The sequence below is a fragment of the Montipora foliosa genome, chromosome 1, assembly GCF_036669935.1.
Source record: "Montipora foliosa isolate CH-2021 chromosome 1, ASM3666993v2, whole genome shotgun sequence".
NCBI lineage: Eukaryota > Metazoa > Cnidaria > Anthozoa > Scleractinia > Acroporidae > Montipora > Montipora foliosa.
Window position 1 is genome coordinate 55,932,544 of NC_090869.1, and position 20,418 is coordinate 55,952,961.

General features: G+C 40.2%; 2 protein-coding genes across 2 annotated transcripts in view; one reads left to right on the forward strand and one right to left on the reverse strand.

Moving 5' to 3' along the window:
• Positions 1 to 15,377, forward strand: LOC138001951 (putative GTP-binding protein 6). The gene is made up of 6 exons (XM_068848176.1): positions 1 to 972; positions 2,099 to 2,337; positions 2,862 to 3,070; positions 7,391 to 7,536; positions 11,906 to 12,082; positions 14,899 to 15,377. Exons 1-6 carry the CDS (start codon positions 257 to 259, stop codon positions 15,023 to 15,025), a joined length of 1,614 nt encoding a protein of 537 aa, XP_068704277.1. The 5' UTR covers positions 1 to 256; the 3' UTR covers positions 15,026 to 15,377.
• LOC138001967 (V-type proton ATPase subunit C-like) overlaps positions 15,365 to 20,418 on the reverse strand; it is a 20,006-nt gene continuing 14,952 nt past the window's right edge. Inside the window, exons 11-14 of the mRNA XM_068848177.1 lie at positions 20,284 to 20,315; positions 20,049 to 20,088; positions 18,396 to 18,494; positions 15,365 to 17,688 (exon numbers count right to left, since the gene is read on the reverse strand). Coding sequence (XP_068704278.1) covers positions 17,599 to 17,688; positions 18,396 to 18,494; positions 20,049 to 20,088; positions 20,284 to 20,315 — 261 coding nt within the window. The 3' untranslated portion in view covers positions 15,365 to 17,598. The remainder of the gene's footprint in view (positions 17,689 to 18,395; positions 18,495 to 20,048; positions 20,089 to 20,283; positions 20,316 to 20,418) is intronic.

Genomic DNA, 20,418 nt, shown 5'->3' on the forward strand with positions numbered 1-20,418 from the left:
TTTTTAGCTTTGGGATCCAAAGCAATATTCTACCTATTTTGACAAAGTTAAAAAACGAAGTTTCATGCATTCAAAAGTCTTTCTTTTGAGCTTTCCTTTTGAAGATCATAGAAAGATTTAAGGTACCAGAAATACGCTCGAAACGTTTAGGAAACAGACCCGGCCTAGACCCAGGTCTATGCACTGCCAAGGCACGAACGCCTGGCTGTTAATGGACAAATTTCTCTTGTCTTTTGCTGGGCGGTAGCTTCTCGAAATGAATCCTTTGCGAACAGCTTGCTTTGGTAAAAGACAACTCATTGCTTGCAGCCATATGATCAGATGGTGTCGCTTATGCTCTTCTCATCTTTATCCGACGCAGCCGCGAAATCGTCTTATTCAACCATGGACGAATTTGGGTTGGGTCCTATCGGGGAGGCGGGACTTTTCGAAGAAAAGCTCACTTACCGACACAGTACACGATATAGAAGATGATCATCCAGAGAACATTGAAATTTTGCAAACGCTACGAGCTCGTCATCATTACCATCATGGCGAACTGGCAGCCAAGAAAGGCCACGGTGTTTACATTCTGGAGCCGGATTTTAAGTGGGGAAAGCGCCGATTTCAAGCGGTAACAAGCGAACATAGAATGGACGAGGCCTGTGGACTGATCGGTTCTATTCAAAATTGGCATGTTGTGGGCAAAAAAATTGAATCTGTTAGAAAGCTAGACGGGAAAACATTCTTCGGGAAAGGAAAGATCGAAGAACTAACTGAACGATTTGACGAAGTAAGAGATTCCGAGATAGGACTAGACAGTGTCTTCATTGATGTGGACAGGCTGAATTCCAGGCAACACAAGGAGTTAGAAGACCTGTGGGATATGAAAGTGTTTGATCGTTTTGGTGTAGTTTTGCAGATATTTAAGGAGAGGGCCAAGACGGCAGAGGCAAAGATACAAGTGGAGTTAGCAGAATTGCCTTATATAAGGTAAACCCTTTATATTTGTCAGGGCTTGGACAATCGATGGAATCAATGATCGATGACAATTGATGGCAAGCAATATCAATTAATCGAGTGATGTTGATAATCGATGGACAATCAATCGCGCAAGGTTTTTGTGATTATCGATTGTCATGGATTATTAATGTCATCGATAATCGATGAGAATCGATCAATAAATAACATTGATTTTTGTCAATTGCCAGTAGGAATTACCAATCGATGAAGTTTGCCATTTAAATTTTGTGTGATTATCCATTGGTCTTTGATTGGCCAATGCCACTCAATGCCAATGAATTAAGCGTAATCGATTGCCACCGATTGGTCAATTGATTTGCTGATCATTGACTTCCATCTATTGTTTAGGCGCTGTGTTTGTACACATGAGTATTAAATGCTTAAATCGAAAGAAATAAAAAAATCCAGGTTGTCCTCGTTTCAAAAGCCGGGCAACCAAATCAAAATGGTATATTCGATCTCCAACGCCTACATGTTGGTGACATTGTATGTTGGCTCTTGCATTAATTTTCCCGCTACAGACATTCAAAACACAGGAAAATGCTCAGCTGTGGCAAATCAATATTATTATTACCTATTAACATCACACTAATATCGGACATTGACAATAGAAAGCCAACAAGTACAGACAAGTCGGGTGGTACATTGTCTATTTTTGGCTGGGTTGTCCGTTATTTTTGCTTGAATTGGGCAACCAGGCTTTTATTTACCAAAAACTGTTCATCCAGTAGACTTTCATGGGATGACAGGACGATCCCTTATTTTGAGCACTGATCTTGTGGCTGGTGTTGCTGTTTGTGGGAGGTAGCAACTTGAATGAACATAACAACATAATCCGAAATGCAAATTTTTTTTTATGTTTTTTGCACCCGTTTTTTCAGCTAAGGGGACTAAGAACATGGAGTATCTGGAATATGACACAGTGACTTATGCTTATCTGTTACTGTATGTGGTAGCTTTTATAAAATAATGCAAGGATATTGCATGAACCTGGTTTATTTTTGGGAATAAAGAAACCTACAGTCCAAGTGTTCTCTGGAATATGGACATTCCCAAAACCACTGGCATGATGTGATGCAGTTAGTGCTCTTTTCAGGTCAAGATTAGCACATGGTGGGGAAGAAGGAAGTAGCTATGATCAGCAGAGAGGTGGAATGCATGCACTCGGTGGACCAGGAGAAACCTATCTAGAGAAAGCAAAGAGAGTACTGTTTGAAAGGGAACAAAAACTGAAAAAGAAACTGCAATCTATCAAAAAGCATCGTGATCACGTAAGACATGAGCGACATAAAAAGCATGTACCAACTGTGGCAGTTGTTGGGTACACAAATGCAGGCATGTAAGATTATTGGCTTTTAATGATAATTTTTTATTGTGTTTGTACAGTTGCACTTTATTGTATCCAGACCAGTGGGAATGCAGTTTTTTGCAGTAGGCTACAAACATTCTCACTTGTTTGGGGTAAATATCAAGTATTTTGGGGACGTGAAGGCACTCACGCACGAGAAGAATCTTATCATACCGCTGGCTCCGTCTCCAAACATTGTTCACCCCAAACTAGTGAGCCTGCTCTCCGGCTAGCCATGGAGGGAAGTAGTCTGGATAATGGAGAATATGAATATTAGCATGTATAGTAAGGAATACTGTAGGCAATATATTGTGCAATATATATATATATATTTTTTTTTTGGAGGGGGGGGGGGGGGGGGGAAGGGATCATGATTGCTGTTGACACTTTTTGTAGAGGTGGTTTTTTTCCATTTTAAATGGAAATGCTCTCTATGCACAAGTTTAGATATGGTAAATTTTAAAGATTTAAGACTGATTTGCTGATTCCAAGTTTCTTCATCTCTTCACAGGGAAGACAACATTGATAAAAGCTCTGACTGGTGAGGCCAAAATGCATCCTGAAGACAAACTATTTGCAACTCTTGACGTTACTGCCCACCCTGGAAAGCTGTCATCTGGAATGACAGTACTCTTTATAGACACAGTTGGTTTCGTGTCAGATCTGCCACCTCAACTTGTGGAATCCTTCTCTGCCACGTTGGAAGATATTGCAGTGTCTGTAAGTAATTTAAGTCTCAATGATATCGTTTTTTTAGTGTCTATTTTCCTGTAGGTGAAAGGCAAGAAAAAATTATTTTTATCCATTCTTACACTAGCATTTTCCTATCGTTCTCACCTACATGTATCTTCACTGAAACTCATAAGTAAAAGAAAGCGAGGGATCCTTTGGTGTGTTAGACTTGAACCAACGGTATTTAACACTGGTGGATCTAGGATAAATAATGACCGGTTTCCAAAACAAGGAAGAAGGAGGGTTCTGAGGGCATGCTCCCCCAGGAATGTTTTGGATTTTAACTTTCCAAAGTCCTCTTTGCCCTGTTTCTGACCGATTTCCGTAAAAGGGTGGAATCCGGTATGGATCGACCCCTGTAACACTCCTATATTTAGCGTATTTAAATAACTCCATTTCAACTTGTCTCACCCTTAAGGTTAGGTTCAGTCTCCAGCCGTGATCGCTGGTGCACCGAGACATCCACGGCTGGAGACTGAGCCTACCTTAAAGGGAACCTCCACTAAAACAGGAATATATCTTTACAATAGTTAACATTATGCTCTCAATCAAAATTGTTTGAACGTTTTCCAATGGAATCGATTGTATCCGAAATAAATGAATTTCAAAAACGCTTGTTTTGGTTTTTAAATTTCCCGGGCGCCGCCATCTTGAATAATTGTGACGTGTCATGGTTGCCCTATTGTTTTAAAACAAAAGCTCTTTGTGCAAATACAAAAGAGCAACCATAACACGTCACAATTATTCAAAATGGCGGCGCCCAGGAAATTGAAAACCAAAACAAGCGTTTTTGAAATTAATTTATTTCGGATACAAACGATTCCATTAGAAAACGTTTGAACATTTTTGATTGTAAACATTATGTTAAATATTTTGAAGTTGTATCCTTTTTTTAGTGGAGGTTTCCTTTAAGGTCTCCTCTCCAAAGACCCGTTTTCATGGGATTTTTCAGAGGGTAACACAAAAGAAATTTACGAGTGTTTTAAAACGAAAGACTCGTCAAAAGGCAAAGATTTCTTTTGATTTTTTAATGAAACCGTTATCATCTTTCAAGAAATTTAAATTAATAATTTTTAAAGGGAACGTCATGAATGATACAAAATAAAATCAAGTGAGAGTTATCTGTGCGAGTTGCAGGTAGCCTGCAAATAATTGACTCTTTTTATGTGCCTATAGCCAACGACCGTTTTATGTTCTTGAAAGCTCCTTCTGTAATTTGATGCTCAGCTCTTACAGCGGTTTGGCTGTGTCGAAAAGTGGGACGGGGCTGTGGGGACAGGAAATATCATAGGCAGCCCAAGCTCGCGTCGCTACAGACAGCCGTTGAGAATTTAAACGCGTTATAAGACTTTGTATGGGAAATAAAATACCGTCGATTATGAAGCCTAAAAAATGCTCAATTTAACGTTCATTCAATAAAATGAATAAAAATGACTCACCTCTGGTGTATTCTTTTGCCTTTTGGAGCTTATTTTACCGTTTTGGGAAGTCCGTGTTTTCAATGTTCTAAGACGAAGACACTGAAAACACGGACTTCCCAAAACGGTAAAATAAGCTCCAAAAGGCACAAGAACACACCAGAGGTGAGTCATTTTTTTTCATTTTATTGAATGAACGTTAAATTGAGCATTTTTTAGGCTTCGTAATCGACGGTATTTTATTTCCCATGCAAAGTCTTATAAAGCGTTTAAATTCTCAACGGCTGTCTGTATAGTGACGCGAGCTTGGGCTGCCTATGGAAATATGGGGAATCGGAGACATGGCGGCGCATTTTCGAAGTATCGATTTTCAGAAATTGGAGATTTTCCTAAGTTAAACGTTGAGAGGTAGTTAAATAGCTTAATACGGTATAGTACTCAATTCGCTTTCTTCAGGGCGCGTTCGATTGACCTTATTCCGGAATCAGATTACGTGGAGTGATGATTAAAACGGTTTGTTTGGCGCGTTTCGAAGCAGCAAGGATAATAAAAATATGTTTAAAATAGCATTTTAGCAGATGTTTGACAATTTTAATGTGAATCTCGGTAAAACCAAGGATTTCTAACTTATATCTTCCATGTATTCCTATCCCGGAATACGGTCAATCGAACGTACCCTCAGTTTGTACAGCCTCTCAAATGCATTATATTTTGCAAAAACGATCATCTGGTATGTTTTTGAAGTACCTGCAAGTACCAACTAAATACACACCAAAATTAAAACAATTGGATTCTCGAAAAGTAATTCTCGCCACCCGTCACAGAGCTCGACTGTGAAACAACGCAGAAGACCTGATGGCGCATTGCTTCCACCCATTGCTTCCACGTTGCAGCGTATGTTGTTCTTGTTGTTGTTGCGCAGAAACGTGAAGCTTATGACTTCTTTTGTATATTAATTGATGTTTGAATACCGTACCAATTTCCTTGTAGCGGCCTTGTGACTGCAACTTTCCTGGTGCTTGTTCAAGTAGTTACCTTTGACGAAAATTTCGGCTTGTTACAGAGTACCATTGATATTGTCCAAAAGCTGAGCAAGTAACTCTTAACTCAAGCGTGTTAAGGCTTGACCAATCACATAAATTGGCATATTTTTGTCTTACGAGGACACATTTATCGAATCCACGTTAACTTAAAATCTGCATGCTTAGCTTTCGACTCGCTCTTTCATCTGAAATGTGTCACGTGATGTTTTAACGGCTAAAAACAATTTAAACTTTTTATCGGAAACGGGGATGTAAAAGCCATGTGTGGCTTTATCGTTCTGCCTTTTAATCATATGCTCATCTTAACAGAAACGGTAAATTAAAGAGGTCAAGTCACATGATAAATGTCCATAGAAATCACAATGAAAATAAACCAACTGACCCACGTTAATCGGTATAATTATAGGTTAATGGCTGTTTTAAGCGTTTTCAAGAAAAAAGTTATCAGAATTTGTTAGGGTAAGTTCCGGCAATATCAAAAGCAAGCATCATGACGTTATTAGTCAAGAAATGTAAGGTGACACAGAAGCAGCTTTCATTGAATGATACGAGTAAAATGCATAAAAAATGAAAAGGTTAGGATGCAAAAAATGGAAGTACTTTGAGATCTTTGCTTGGGGTTGTCCAATTATTAAAATTCAAGCCATGATAGAGTGGTTTTCAATTGAGTGTCGAAAGTAATTAGATAATTACTTTGGTTTTGCATTACTTCACTCAGTGATTGGTTCAAAGTTCTCGCGCCAATTTTTTAACCAATAGACCAATTCGGCTAACTCAATGTTGTACCCAATTCAAATCTCTCGGGGTTAAGATTCTTTGTGTGTTGAATTTGCATGACAATGAAGCATTCACATTTAAATGAGATGGAAATGCTTGGAACAAAACGTTTTATTCCCAAAAGATTTGAATTGGGTACAACATTGAGTTAGCCGAATTGGTCTATCAGAAGTGAAACCAAACCCAATTATGGCTCGCGCGTGCACATTTTCCCGCGCTTTGTGTCGGCTACGTGTTATTACTTCGAGTTTTGATTGGTTTACTGGATTGTCTCCGTCCTTTTTGATTGGCTAAAGTAATTACTTTGGTTTTGGTTTTACGACACTCGATTGAAACTCGCTCTATACTTGAGGAAGTGTAAAATGACCTGAGAAATGGTCATACTAGCGTTTGGTTCATGTTGCCCATGTCAAATAATTAAGGACTTAAGGCAATAGAATTTGTCCCTTCGTTTTTTCTAAATTTCTCAACTGTGTAACTTGAGAGTAGTATCTGTTATATGAAGCTTAAATCGGTGTATTGAAACTCACCATACCATACCATGTATATTTACTCCTTTGTTTCACGTTGTACAAAGGAGGAACTTGAAACCGGGGTACAATGCAGTTACGATCAAAAGACGAGGAGTTTGTGAAATATGATGAAAAGTTCAACAAAACTGTTTAGTGCACGAAATGCTATTCACAAGAGCTTTGAAGTTTAATCTCAACTTGCAGTCAGACTCAATTCGTGCAAAAGTATTTTGATAATCTTTGTACCTTTGTTAATTCTTCGCTCCAAAAATCGCTTTAAATACTGCAATTTGCATTATCTGATATATAATTTCCTTGATAATGGAGTCATGACTACTCCGAAACGTCGGATTTAATCGTTTTTATCGTTCGTGTTTTACAGTTTAAAGTTCAACAAATGGTAAAAATTCGTTGCCACTTCCTCGAGTCCCCACGTCCCGAGTCTCCGCGTCCCGAATCCCCACGTCCCCGTTCTACTTTTGGACACAGCCCGGCGATTTACTATGCCGTGTTTAGATTGCCCAGAAAATTGTCTCTTTTCTATGCATTTTGAAAAAGGATTTAGTGGTCCATGTACGAGACATCAGCCATCCAGAATGTGAAGCTCAATTGCAAGATGTCCTGACAGTCCTCGAAAAACAGCTCGGCATCAAGGCTTCTCTGATGGAAAACATGGTAGAAGTTCACAACAAGACTGATCTTTGGTAGGAGTATGATTTGGTTTTAAGTTTTTTTGTTGTGCATTATAATGAGGATATATTCCAAGTAGCCGGTTAGAGGATCAACTACCGTGCTGGAGGTCGTTGGTTCAAACTCCGGCCGACTAAACACTAAAAGGCCGTTTACACGACAGAAAAATTGGGTACGGACCCGACAAGAAAAGAGTACGGACATCACATTTTTGCCCGTGTAAACTTTGCGGATCATGTCTTTTGGCATGGGTACGGAACCCGTGTTTTTTTCGGTTTTGGGGCCATAGACGTCTATGGCCCCCCCAAAAAAAACGGGTCCGTACCATTTTCTTCATTTTCTTACTTCAGCTTGCTTAATAACCTCATTGATCGCATGCGCACTAAAAATCCGCGGAGCTCTGGGGCCAAGAGTGCTGTTGATTTCAATATGGCGGCTGGCGAGAATTCGCAGGAAAAGGAGTTGTGCTCCGCTTGGAATGACGAAGGAGTTGAGTCTCTTATTGATATATTCTCGCAGGAAACTATTCGTCGCCATTTTGTTTTAGAGGAATAACTCATGCCCGGTAGCAGCATACAGCTGCACCAGTTACTGTAGTCTCGTACCAGAAATTGGTCCGATCCCCCAAAAGTATAGTGTAAACGAAACTTTCGCAACTTGGTCCTCTTTCGGTGCGACCTGCGCTTAAACACTATCCGTGTAAACAGCTAAATTTATGTAGTCCGTACCACTTTTAGGACGGGTCCGTGCCCAATTTTTCTGTCGTGTAAAGTTACGGCCTTTAATGCAGCGTTTGCACGAACGCGGTTTCACATCGACACGGTTTCATGACTTCGAAACCGCGTCAAAATCGATGCGGTTTGGAAGTGTTTACACGGAACCGTTTTCGCCAGAAAATCCAAGTCATGATGGTATAAGCGAGCGCTGCAGGTCATTGTTTTACCAATACAGAAAGTATTCTAAACATTCATAAAAACTAACCTTAGGGCTAAAAACTGTTCTTAGGCCTAATTAGGCCTAAGGTTAGCTTTTATGAATGTTTAGGATACCTTCTGTATTGGTAAAACAATGACCTGTGACCTGTGTTTTGTACCTGCCGGTAACCGTATTCAAATCGATGCGGTTTCGCTGTTTACACGGCAGATGAAACCGCATCGTTTTGAAAACTTTTGGCACGGGTTTCAAATTGACACGGTTTCGAAAACAGTCTCGATCGGTGTCCTGTGAACAGAAGGTATAACCGATGCGGTTGCAAATGAAACCGCGTTCGTATAAACGCTGCCTAAGGAAGCATTTACACGAACGCGGTTTCACATCGATACCGTTTCGCGACTTCGAAACGCATCAAAATTGATGTGGTTTGGAGTATAAGCGAGCGCTGCATTACGTGCTAAATTCAGCATTTTTGAATCGAACAATGCAAATTTCGCGCCAAAATAGTAACCTTGTCCACATTGATGCGGTTTCGCTGTTTACCCGAGAGATGAAACCGTATCGTTTTGAAAACGCTCCACTTTTGACAGCGTTTACACGAACTTGGTTTCATTTGTAACCGCATCGATTTCGATGGGGTTACACCTTCCGTTTACACGACACTGATCGAGACTGTTATCGAAACCGCGTCAATTTGAAATCCTGTTTCGGCAACGGTTTCGATTGGTGTCGTGTAAACAGAAGGGGTAACCGCATCAAAAACGATGCGGTTACAAATGAAACCGGGTTCGTGTGAACGCTGCCTAAGGGTCTTGAAATAACTGAGAAGGTGCTGCCTTTGTAATGATATCTAGGAGTAACTGAAAAACACCCTAAATAATCCCTTTCAAAATAAAGTGGCTAGGTCACGCTATTTTAGGTAATTTTGTTTAATTTTGTTAATTATGAGCTCTAAACGTCAAATTGGTAGAGCAAGAGTCTTTCATTTGCAAAATCACGGCCTCATAACAACTGAGAATGATTTTCCAGCTGTGTAAATGACATTTTGATATAGACTGATATAAATTTGAAAAAAGGTGGGCCGACGTTTTTCAAATTTACCCAAATTCAATCCATTTCAATCCTCTCCAGTTTTGTCCATCCGTGTCCCTTCTTGACTTCCCTGTGTTTTGTTAGAGTTCCTCTATAGTTTTGAACAGTTATTTTGGTATTTTAGTCAATTCTATGAACATTCGATCAGTACTGAAATTGCCAAAAATTGCGTGACCTAGCCCCTTTAACCACGTTACTGGAAAACTGAAAATCTTAGAAGCTGTTTTGCGGATTACGAGGAAAAAAATGTACTTGAATCCGTGTCCGCACTTGAAGCACTGCCATTTTTCCTCTTTAAGAAGAATTTCAAGAAGAATTTATTCATGTTTTCTAGCGTTGTCGTTGCCGTAGCTGTCTTTGTTTGGCTTGGAAAAATCGTCGTTTTGGAGTCTTAAACTCCTTTCGTGACCACTGTGATAGCGACGAGAACGCTTGAAAACTGAATTTGGACCCACGCTCTATTCGTACATTTTCTGTTTTGGTACATTTCGTTGCCGTTCCCTGTCAAACACTGACAACGTGAACCGACCAATTAGGGAGTTTTTAAGAAAAGGCGACGGCAACGACAACGCGACAAAACAATAATATCATTGGTTAATAGAGTAAAAGGAATCGTGCTGCACGTGCGGCACGCATTTTAGCACATTGTTTGCGGTCCTCTGCGTAACAATAGAGAGATTTAGCATCACGTTTACGTGAAACGGCAAAGGTCGGCTTGTCGTTTCACGTTTCACGTTTCACCTAAGATATGAATTTTATGTTCGAGTGGCAAGAATGATAGAGAGATTTAGCATCGCGTTTACCTGAAACGGCAAAGGTCGGCTGGTCGTTTCACGTAAAATAGAAAGAAGGTTGTGACTTGAGCTTCACGTGACCCACGGCAGCCCGAGTATTTAGTTACAAAAAGCAAAAACAAAACTCGGAGTCTTTTTAAACATTGTTTGTAGACAAAGACGCTATGTAGTATGAAAATCCGTACCCGTCAAATTTTGAGAGTTTCGATGAAGCTGTTTTGTCGGTCAACACAGAGACAACGTGAGTTCATGAGGCAAGGAATAAGTTATGAACTATCCTCAACCATGATGTAACCTAGTTTTTCCTCGTTTGGTAATAATAATAATAACTTTATTTTCCAATATGGTAGACAAATTTAACTATTTAAACTGTCTAAAATACATTGGGCAAAATAATTAATATGCAATTGATAATATTTACAAATACTATAAAATATAGAACTAGAGATAAAAAATAAAAATATTGATAAAATTATAATATTATATACATTAGGATTGTAGAACAGTTTGTTTATAGCTTTCCCGTTAGTTCATTATTAAAGTGTCACCTGGCTTTGATTGTAAATGAATTTGCCGTTCTTTTGGTACGGGCTGGTGGAACTGCTACTATACCCTTAGCCTGAGATCGCGGGACCTACTAACAACTTTAGACCCGAGAAAAAGTTTGCAGCTTACTTTGCTCGCTTTTTTTGAAAAAGAAGTGTTTGTCTCAGAAAAAAATGAACTATTGAATGGCCATTTTCACTTTCATATTTCCCGAGCCGCTCTTTTGATAACTCTGATGTGCTGCCCTGTTGTTTTGAAATAAAGAGTTTTGGTTTTTGTGGTAGTGCACTGTCACTGTAAGTGCACTACACACTGTCGCCTGACCGGGTTGTAAGAGTGTCCGTGGTGCCAATAGGCCCGCAGAGCGTGCATAAATCACGAAAATAAACAGGGCCCGGCTCCTCAAAAGCCGATTAACGCTAATCTAAGATTAAAAATTAACCAAGCAGTTTATTTCTCTACTCCCAAATGCTGTTCAACGCAGATTTTCGGCAGAACTTTACATGAGAAGACGTCAATCTTGAAAAACAAAAATAAGCAAAAGAAACTTTCACCAAAAAGTTGAAAACGTGAAACAAAAGTTTACGCTAATCCTGGATTAAGTTTTAAATCGGCTTTCGAGGAACCAGACCCAGGTCTGTTAATACGTTCGAAGCGTGCTTGAGTTTCAACAAAATGAACCCCAAAATCGGCAAGAATTGAGATGCTGATGAATAATAAAGCAGCCTCTATTTCTAAAACGATGAAATAACCTGGTGATAAATAACCTCGTCTAGGAGAGTAAATTTTTTACTTTGCAGAAACAATGATACGTTGCGCGCATCTCCCGCGCGTTTTTCCCTCGCGCCCACCCGTCTTGGGACGGGGACGAGTCTGCTGAAAACCCCTAAGAGCACTGCCGTAGGCTTGAACACCACGACACTAGAAAATTGGTCAGTGAAAATCTTTTGCCACCCTTTCAAGTTTATTGTCGACTGAAACTTATCACTCAATATTTGTTTATTCTGTTTTTTTTAAGCGACGAGGAAAGCCTTCAGGTGCAATCGGGAGTGCATAGCAACAGGCGCGCACGTATCTCGGCTCTGAATAAGACTGGACTGAGTGAACTGCGGGCATTGATCGAAAACGGAGTCATGGAATCAACAGGAAAAGAGATAAAAAGACTTATAATTCCTCCCGACGGACCGCAACTCAGGTAAGTGTGGTCTCATAATTTTAAATTTTGAAAGTAGGGTGCAAAACCCACGTCAGTGATATTTCGGAGGTGTCTCAGATTAGTTCTCGCCCGAACATCTCGATCTCCCATGGTCGCGACCCATCAGTTTACGGTATTGTCTATTTTTACAACCGCTACTGCTATTTTGCATTTTGCATGAGCAATCCCTCGTGCGGCCAACAGCCAACAGACATTTGGATATATTAAAATTCAGTCCTAAACAAAAGGCATCATCTCGATGCTCTGGGAAATACAGTATAAGGATTTGTGAGTTTATTCCCCAGAGCCTCGAGATGATGCCTTTTGTTATGGACTGCATTTTAATGAATCCAAATTGGTTTATTGGTTGCGGAAGAATCCGGGAAGTTACGGTCAAGAGGCTTAATCTGGTTGGCCATTTTTTAGCGGCGCCGTTATATTCTACCGTTAACTGATGGGCCAAGATCAAATAATAGGGATCAACTTCTGGGCCCGGTTGTTCAAAAGCCGATTAACGCTAATCCCAGATAGAAAATTCTCTACTCCCAAATGCTCTCCAACGCTGATATTCGGCAAAACTTTAAGACCGATACACACGATTAATACACACGAGGCGTTTTTCTCTCGGAGCATGCTCCAGGGGCACGCTTCTCCGTGTGTACCAACCATTTCAAGGGAAACCTTAACCCTAGAGAGCAGAATTTCTACCACTCCGCAAAATGCTCCACGACATTAAACAGGATAAATATTTGAGCAGATTTTCAAATGTTCCCTCGTGAGTACTGACACTTTTTTGCTGCGCGTGAATTAATACGCCAAATGCAAAACATTGACCAATCAGATTACCCAATGCTGTCATCGACAATTCCTTTGCAACTCTTTACTTGAGATCAAAATTCAAAATGGTGTCGGAAAGGTCTGCAGCTGATGAGCTCGAACTAAGGCAAGTCGATGCTCGAAAAAACGAGGAAGGTGCTTTAGTGTCACCAATACACGGCTCGTAATAAACTTGTACAGAGACAACCCAGACTTATATGATAAAAGTCATATAAAGGCTATGGAAGCAAAGCCGTAACGAAGTGCATAAAATCCTTCACGCGTATCAAAAAGTGCCACCAGGGTTTTCGTTTGAGACCGGACGTTTCGTCCGGTGGTTTCCCATTCCATGTCCGGTACTTTGATGCCAATATTTGAGGGGTTTGTTTCATTTACTTATTAATTTTTTGTTACTTTATAAGGAGAATTTGAGTGAACTCCAGCCTTGCTTGGGAAACTGATTCTTGGGTTCCAGAAACACTGGAAACAGCGTTTCTTCAACCCATCCTTTACCTTTAAAATGACTATTATCGACAATTCCTAAGTTTCTCTAAATTGACTGTTATCGTCAATTTAGGCCGTTTAGCGCTTGATAAGGATTATGGTAAGTGAATATCTATTTTTAAAATCCGAACTGACCCCAATGCCCAAACTAGCTGGACTCGAACCTGGGAATGTTCGATTAATAACCCTTTCACTTAACCACTAGACTACCGCCGAATGCCGCTGTAACGTGTATTATCACCGGCTAAGAAACAAGTTAAAAAAAATGCCGATTACCAAACCTCAAGAGAAAGCTAACCGTTTTAAAATCAAGTCCTAGACTTAACCACTATTCAGCAATTATTTTATATATACTAATTAGATTTGATAAATCATCGGTGCAATTGTCAGTCAGTTAATGTTTAGTTGTTAAGTGGATAAAAACAGTTCCTTCACATTGGCGGGGGTGCTCCTGGTTCAAATCCCGTCCAGGGATGCAACTTTTACTTTTTTCTTTTCATCTGCTACCACAAGTCCTGGGACAGAGTAATCTAAATTGACAATAACAGTCATTCCAGGGAAATTTACGAATTGTCGATAATCGTCATTTCAGAGGTAGAGGATATGTTGGTTTCTTAGTGTTCTAGTTTGAATTTTTCTCGGAGGGGAAGGGGGGCATGCCCCTAAACCCCTCGTGTGTATCGGCCTTTACATCAGAAGAAGTCAATCTTGAAAAACAAAAATAAGCAAAAAAAAAAACGGCACCGAAAAGTTGAAAACATGAAACAAAAGTTTACGCTAATCCTGGATTAAGTTAATCGGGTTTCGAAGAACCAGGCCCTGGTCTCGTTACTCACTCGGTCGTTGGCAAGACTGATATCAGATAAGTAACAGGAGCTTGTTCCTAGAAGTTTCTTCTGACGGTTACGACGTAGTGAGCGTGAGTGCACTGGCAAACAAGACGCACACGTGTGGCTCAGTATCGGGCTGCCATGCGGGAGGTCGCGGGTTCGAACTCTGGGGCCCATTTCTCCAAAGTCCCGATAACTTTTCGGGCCCGAAAAGCGATTTGCGAAACTGCCAACCGCTTGCTTTGGAAAGCCGATCTTTTAACATGTTTTAAAGGTAACAAAAGGAAAATTTTAAATCCTCTCCGTTCCTGAGATACAAAGGGAATTGTGGCGCCCGTAAAGTTTCGGGTCTTTCGAGAAACGGGCCCCGGTCTGGCCGGATCAAAATCTCAGGATCTTAAAATAATTGAGAAAAGATAAGATAAGTGCTGCCCTTCTCGGATAAGGACTATAAACCGTAGCCCCCATCTCACAAATAACTTCCATGTTCTTAAGTTTTCCTGTGGGACGTTAAGAAACCACACAACAAACAAACAAGATGACTGGTTGACTGGTGAGAGTTTTTGTCAGACTAAGTATACCGTACTATCAGTGGGTCATTCAACGGTTTTCTTTGATTGTTTTCCTTCAAGTGGTCATTACGAAGTGTTTTCCTTTTCCTTTCAGCTGGCTTTATCACGAGGGAACAGTACAGGGAACTTCAGCGAATGAAGAAGGGAACATCATTGCAACCGTAATCATGGACGAAGCAACGAAAAAAAAATATCAAGCAAAATTCGGCCACTTCAGCTAATGAAGATATTTATAGCTTTGTTTGAATTTATTGCCCTTACATGTAGATAGCAACTATAGTAGATTTAGATACAACAGTAGTGAATCTTTCATGTATCGATTACCCATAATGCTTCGAAAAAAAAATCTTTCCACTTTCTAAGAATGAAAGCGCACATTATCAACCAAAGGGTTGGAACATCTTCGTGCAACCGGCGGACCTTCGCTGAAGTATGCGGGGAGGGGTGCCAGGGAATTTTGATTTTAAGGGAAGCCTAATACTTGTAGCTGTGTTGAGTCGGTTCCCCCAGCGATAAAATGCCATTTTTATGCAAAGGACCAATACAGCACAACCGAGATCTTTCCACTTTTAACAAGTTTTTATTTTCATATTCACATTTAGGAGCCTTTTTTTTTTCATTTTTCAACTCCTTAACAATGAAGAACAAACGATACAGTTAATCGTTATCTAGCGCTTACAAGAATGGCTTCTCCATTTTAATAGCAAAGAAGCTGAAATCACATCAGTCGAGTCCATATAAACCCTAGTTTCGAAAGAAAATTGACACGAGAGTTTCGCGAAAACTTTGAAAAGTGCTTTGCAAGATGGCACAAGGTGGGTGCGACGATATACGCAAACATTTCGACTGAGTACTTTTAAATTGCCGAATAGACTGTCTATTAAGTTGCTTCTGCATTACACTTCACGTCGCTGGCTTATAGATAAGTCTACCCAAAGTATGCCCTAATTTTTGACAATTTAATTAGAAAACATTAGAGCAACAATTTCGTCAAGGCTCGTAATAATCACTGCTTCCTTTAAAGAAAGAGAAGGGAGACCTTACCCCGCGCAGGCCGATTAAAATCGGATTAAGGCGCTAAAACAATCCATATATGATTTCCTCCATGCGCACATCAAATGGACTGGATCTGTACTCATGATATATTTACACTATCTAGTTAATTTTAAGAATGTATCGTTTAAAGTACTACTATGATAAACCACTTCTTTTTTCCTCTGATTTCGAAAGTGTGCTTGCTTTTAGGTGTTAAAACACCTGACTGGCAAAATATCGAGCTTTGATTTTGATCCAAAGGCTGTTTACTTTGAGTGTGAGTTTTGGATTTCACGGTCCGCTATTACTCACGTTCAAAACTCCGAATGGACCTGAGAGGGTTGGATCTAGGGAAAATGACGTCATTTACTCACCAGCTTAAAATTTCAGCATGTAAACGCAACTTATTATATATATGCAAAACACGCGTTTAAAAGTCTGAAAGCCACAAAAAACCCGTGCTGCATTTTAATTCAGCCGCGTACACACGCATTGCACTCTTAAACTAGCGAGTCCTTAACGTCATTTTCTCCTCGATCCAGCTCTGTCAAAATTTGAGTTAAAATATATATAAACAAGCGTCCCTTTGAAATCAAGGCTATAAAATTGGGTCACTTAGTGTTCAGTTAACATAGTTTTAAAATCCAAGGAAAAAAAAGAATTGATTTTTTGGTCATACTACTGAGCACTTTAACTTCTGCAGATACATTTATTTTCCGTCTCAACGCTCGCAAACGCCCTGTGACTGGCAAAATAATCATTACGTATTCAGACGTTATTCATTCATTTCAAAATTGCATCGCACCATTTGCAACTTAAAATAACAAGAAGCCTACATCTGGAAGGCATGCATCTTCCAACAAAAGAGTAAAAAAGCTACATCTAAAACGACATTTCACGCCCCAAAAAAGACAAACATTCGTCCAATCAAATACCGGTAACTCTGTTCTGCAGACGACGACAAAGAAACGTACCCCACGTGAGCACTTGCTCGTATTAATTAACAATGATTCCATGAGCGCGCGTTCGATATCAGATGGTAAAAGGCCAACGAGGCGCGTAGCGTTGAATTGGCTATAACCAGTCTCATATCCAACGTGCGAGAATGGAAGAATTTTTTTATTAAATTTTCATTTCAATTCTGTCGCTGGACACTTGGAAATGAAAGCCCAATCATTTCCCAGCTTGGCAACACTTGACGCAATCAGTTTCCACATTTGGTCATACGGTATACGAACTGATAACCGAGATTGAGTGAACCAATCAGAAAGCTAGATACGCAATATCCGAGGTCGAAAATTTAATAACAAACGCATTGGCTTGTCGTTTGTTCGTTTTTTTTGTCCTAGCAAACGGCACTAATCATCTAAGACTGCTGAGTTTGCATATGTTGCTATTTTGCTTGTGTAGCAAGTTAAGACCTGACTTAACCCGTTCACTCCCAAGATCTGAATGTTAATTCTCCTTACTGACTGCCCTACAATACTTTTTGTCAGTAATGGGAATTTGGTGATGTATCCAGACAAAAACCCCAGGTGATAAATTTCTTTATTTTCGCTACAAGACTACTTGACAATGTATTGAGTTGTGTGAGGAGAAATTCATATCAATCATTATTGGGAGTCAAAGGGAGAAAAAGGTTCACACGACGTCATGAGCTCATACCAATAAAAAGACTAAAAACATCTTCGTCGACCTCTCTGCCAACTTCCGCGGCTATAATATTCGGACGCTCTTGAAATAACTTTGCCTCTATTCTCTACCGCTCCAGTAGGTCTAATTTAATCTGATAAAAGACGTAGGGATAATATTCTTGCTGGGACAAACTGAGTCCAGGGATTTCCATATGCTTAAGAAAAGCAAACAAAAGAAAAAAGAATCAATTATTATATTTACTCTTCACAGGCCGGTTGCTCGAAGCCTGGTTAGCGCTAACCGTTGGTTAAGAAGTATCAAAACTTATAGGTTTCCATGGTATTTAACGCTGGTTAGCGCTAACCATGCTTCGAGCAACCCGGGCCAGACTGCGAAAAAACTGTATTCTTTCACATTCTCGTTCTCAGATCCCATTGTTTCTCTTAGCCGGCGGGGCCTTCACACGACAAAACGAAGGGCTCTGGAGACGGATTTACAGTCCCAGATTTTAGGACTTCCAGAATTCAAATGTGATTCGTCAATAGTACCAAACATGGTGGCGCTTAGAAGCATTACATTCGAAGAGTCTTTATGTGAAGCTTTACGTGGCCTCAACTTCGAGAATCTGTGACTTCTGTTCTTCTTGAACAGAATTAAGTAATATCGTAGTTTTAAACAGACACTGGTCATTTCGCGCCACATCGGCTACTTTTACTTCCGGTTCAAGATTTTAACCAGTGAAAAAAATTGGATTTCCTATGCCTCCAGAGCCCTTCGTTTTCTCGTGCGAGGGCCCCGCTGGCTAAGAGAAACGATGGGATCTTGCTTTGCTGTGAACCAACTTCGAATCCATGGCTTTTACGGAGTAAGGCCCTGGAAACGAGCCTGGCAGTCTCAGCTAAATAGAAGATTGTTCCATACCTGTGGGTCGTACATTGTTGAACTAAAGCCTTGGTTATCAAGATGTTGATAACACGAATCCAAAGTGTCTTTGATTTTCTTGTACGTCTTCTTAGATGGCTGCAAACAATTACAAAAGCTTATGTAAACTCCTGACAATGCAACAACACCTGTAGTCAAGGCGCGTCGCAAATCGTTAAGATGGAGCCGATTACTGGCTTTAGCGAGAGTAACAAATAAAATTCCACGGCTGTCTAAGAAAAAATCCAACAAGCTTAAGGCAGGAGCCCATGAGTAGGCGCTTGCCTCTCCCATAGAAGCCCTATGAGTCAACCTTTCAACGTATCTTTCTATTTTTAGAACGCCACAACTTCTTCGGCTCTGCTCGCACTGTTTAGAATGGCCAATCAGAATAAAGTTATTGTTCAACGAAGACAAAAATAGCAAAAACAATGTACGCAACTTGTTTAAATTGATGTAAATGTGAGTGCTGAAGGGTTAGTTCTAAAAACAGAAAGATGCGCCCAAAGGTCGACTCAACGATATGGTGCACAGGAAGGCTCCGGCCTATGGCCAATGACGAGGGCCAGGAGGTACCTAACGCAATCGCTCTCGTGATTGGTTCATAAAACAAGGAGCACAAAATACTCAACGGAAACCATGGAGCCTAATCCTGAATATAATAAAGCTGCACTTCATATCGATCCAATGAAAATAATTAGTGGTTGTAATGAGCTGTGTGGTATACGAATGTTAAACAGAAACACTTTCAGAAACCTTCCGTCGCCACTTATGTCAAGGATTGACCCTAATTAGATGCAATCGTACACAAAGTGCCCCCTTGTTACCTATTTCCAACAAGGTAAGGGTAAAGTTTAGCGTTATTTTGAGCTTAGAGTAAATGCGGCTGTTTATCCTTACTTGAAGAGCAGCATTTGGAGGACGCTTTGTGCAGTCAATTGTATGCATTCCGAGACACTAGTGAAGTTGGAGAGAAGAGAAAGGGGACACTTCGTGACGCGTTGTGAAATCCACTTGCATCTAATTTAATAGGGTCAATCCTGGACATATCTTCCGTCATAGGAAGTAAAGTTTGAATACTCTGCCCGAAGAATCATCGGAGGCCAAAGAAAGCCGACGATCGACAAGAACGACGTGAGATTCTGGAAACTACAATGATGAGCAAAAGATTTCGATCGCACGATGTACCCCACGTAAACTCTCCCACGGCGTCTTGTTGCAAAGGGACAGGACATGTCGAAAATGAGCTTGCATTTCATTACATGTGCAGTCTGAAGCGTGATTTATTCACACCGGATCTTGAGCACTTTTTAAACCTGTTTATCACCATGGTTTTAAAACGCTTCTCTTTCCTAGATGATAACTCCCATTTTTTATTGCTTCCAGATCTAAAAGAAAATTTAAAATCTAAATTCAGCAAATAAAAGGTAATCGACAACCGGTGTCTCAGTTGGTTGAGCATCGGGCTTTCGTTCGGGAGATCGCGAGTTCAAGGCCTGGTCGGACCAACACTCAGGCTATTAAAATTTAGTGAAGAGAAAGTGCTCCCTTTGTAATTTCATCTGCAAATGATGCGATCGGCTCGTCTTATTCTGGAGAGTCTGCTAGCACTGTCTATGGTTTTATCAGTGAGAACAAAACTAGCTGAGGTACCTGTAAAAGCATTGCTTGAAAGTTCACTGGCAGTCCGTATCTGAATTAAACAAACCAGAGACGTTCAATTAGTTATAAAATGCAAAAGGTTCAATCCAAAACGACGTCACCACGACCTGTCAGTGTCTATTTTTAAAACTAATTTGTTAACTTAAAAGTCTGCGTTTACATGAGCGTTTTATGACCGTAAGTACGTCTTTTAAAGAAATCAACTCGTGCTTCAAAACTACCTTACCTTAGAACTGATTCCACAAACACGCGAAGGGCCTGAAAATAATCACAAGCATGAAACATACAGATTGATGCTATAAGCAAACTGTAAACATTGTAGCTGTAATTAGGGCGTACAGGTATTCTCGCGTGTGATCCG

Coding starts and splice junctions, on each gene's coding strand:
- LOC138001951 (XM_068848176.1), top strand. CDS start 257: ATGAATCCTTTGCGAACAGCTTGCTTTGGTAAAAGACAACTCATTGCT. Junction 973..2,098: donor GCAGAATTGCCTTATATAAG/GTAAACCCTTTA, acceptor TGCTCTTTTCAG/GTCAAGATTAGCACATGGTG. Junction 2,338..2,861: donor TGTTGGGTACACAAATGCAG/GCATGTAAGATT, acceptor ATCTCTTCACAG/GGAAGACAACATTGATAAAA.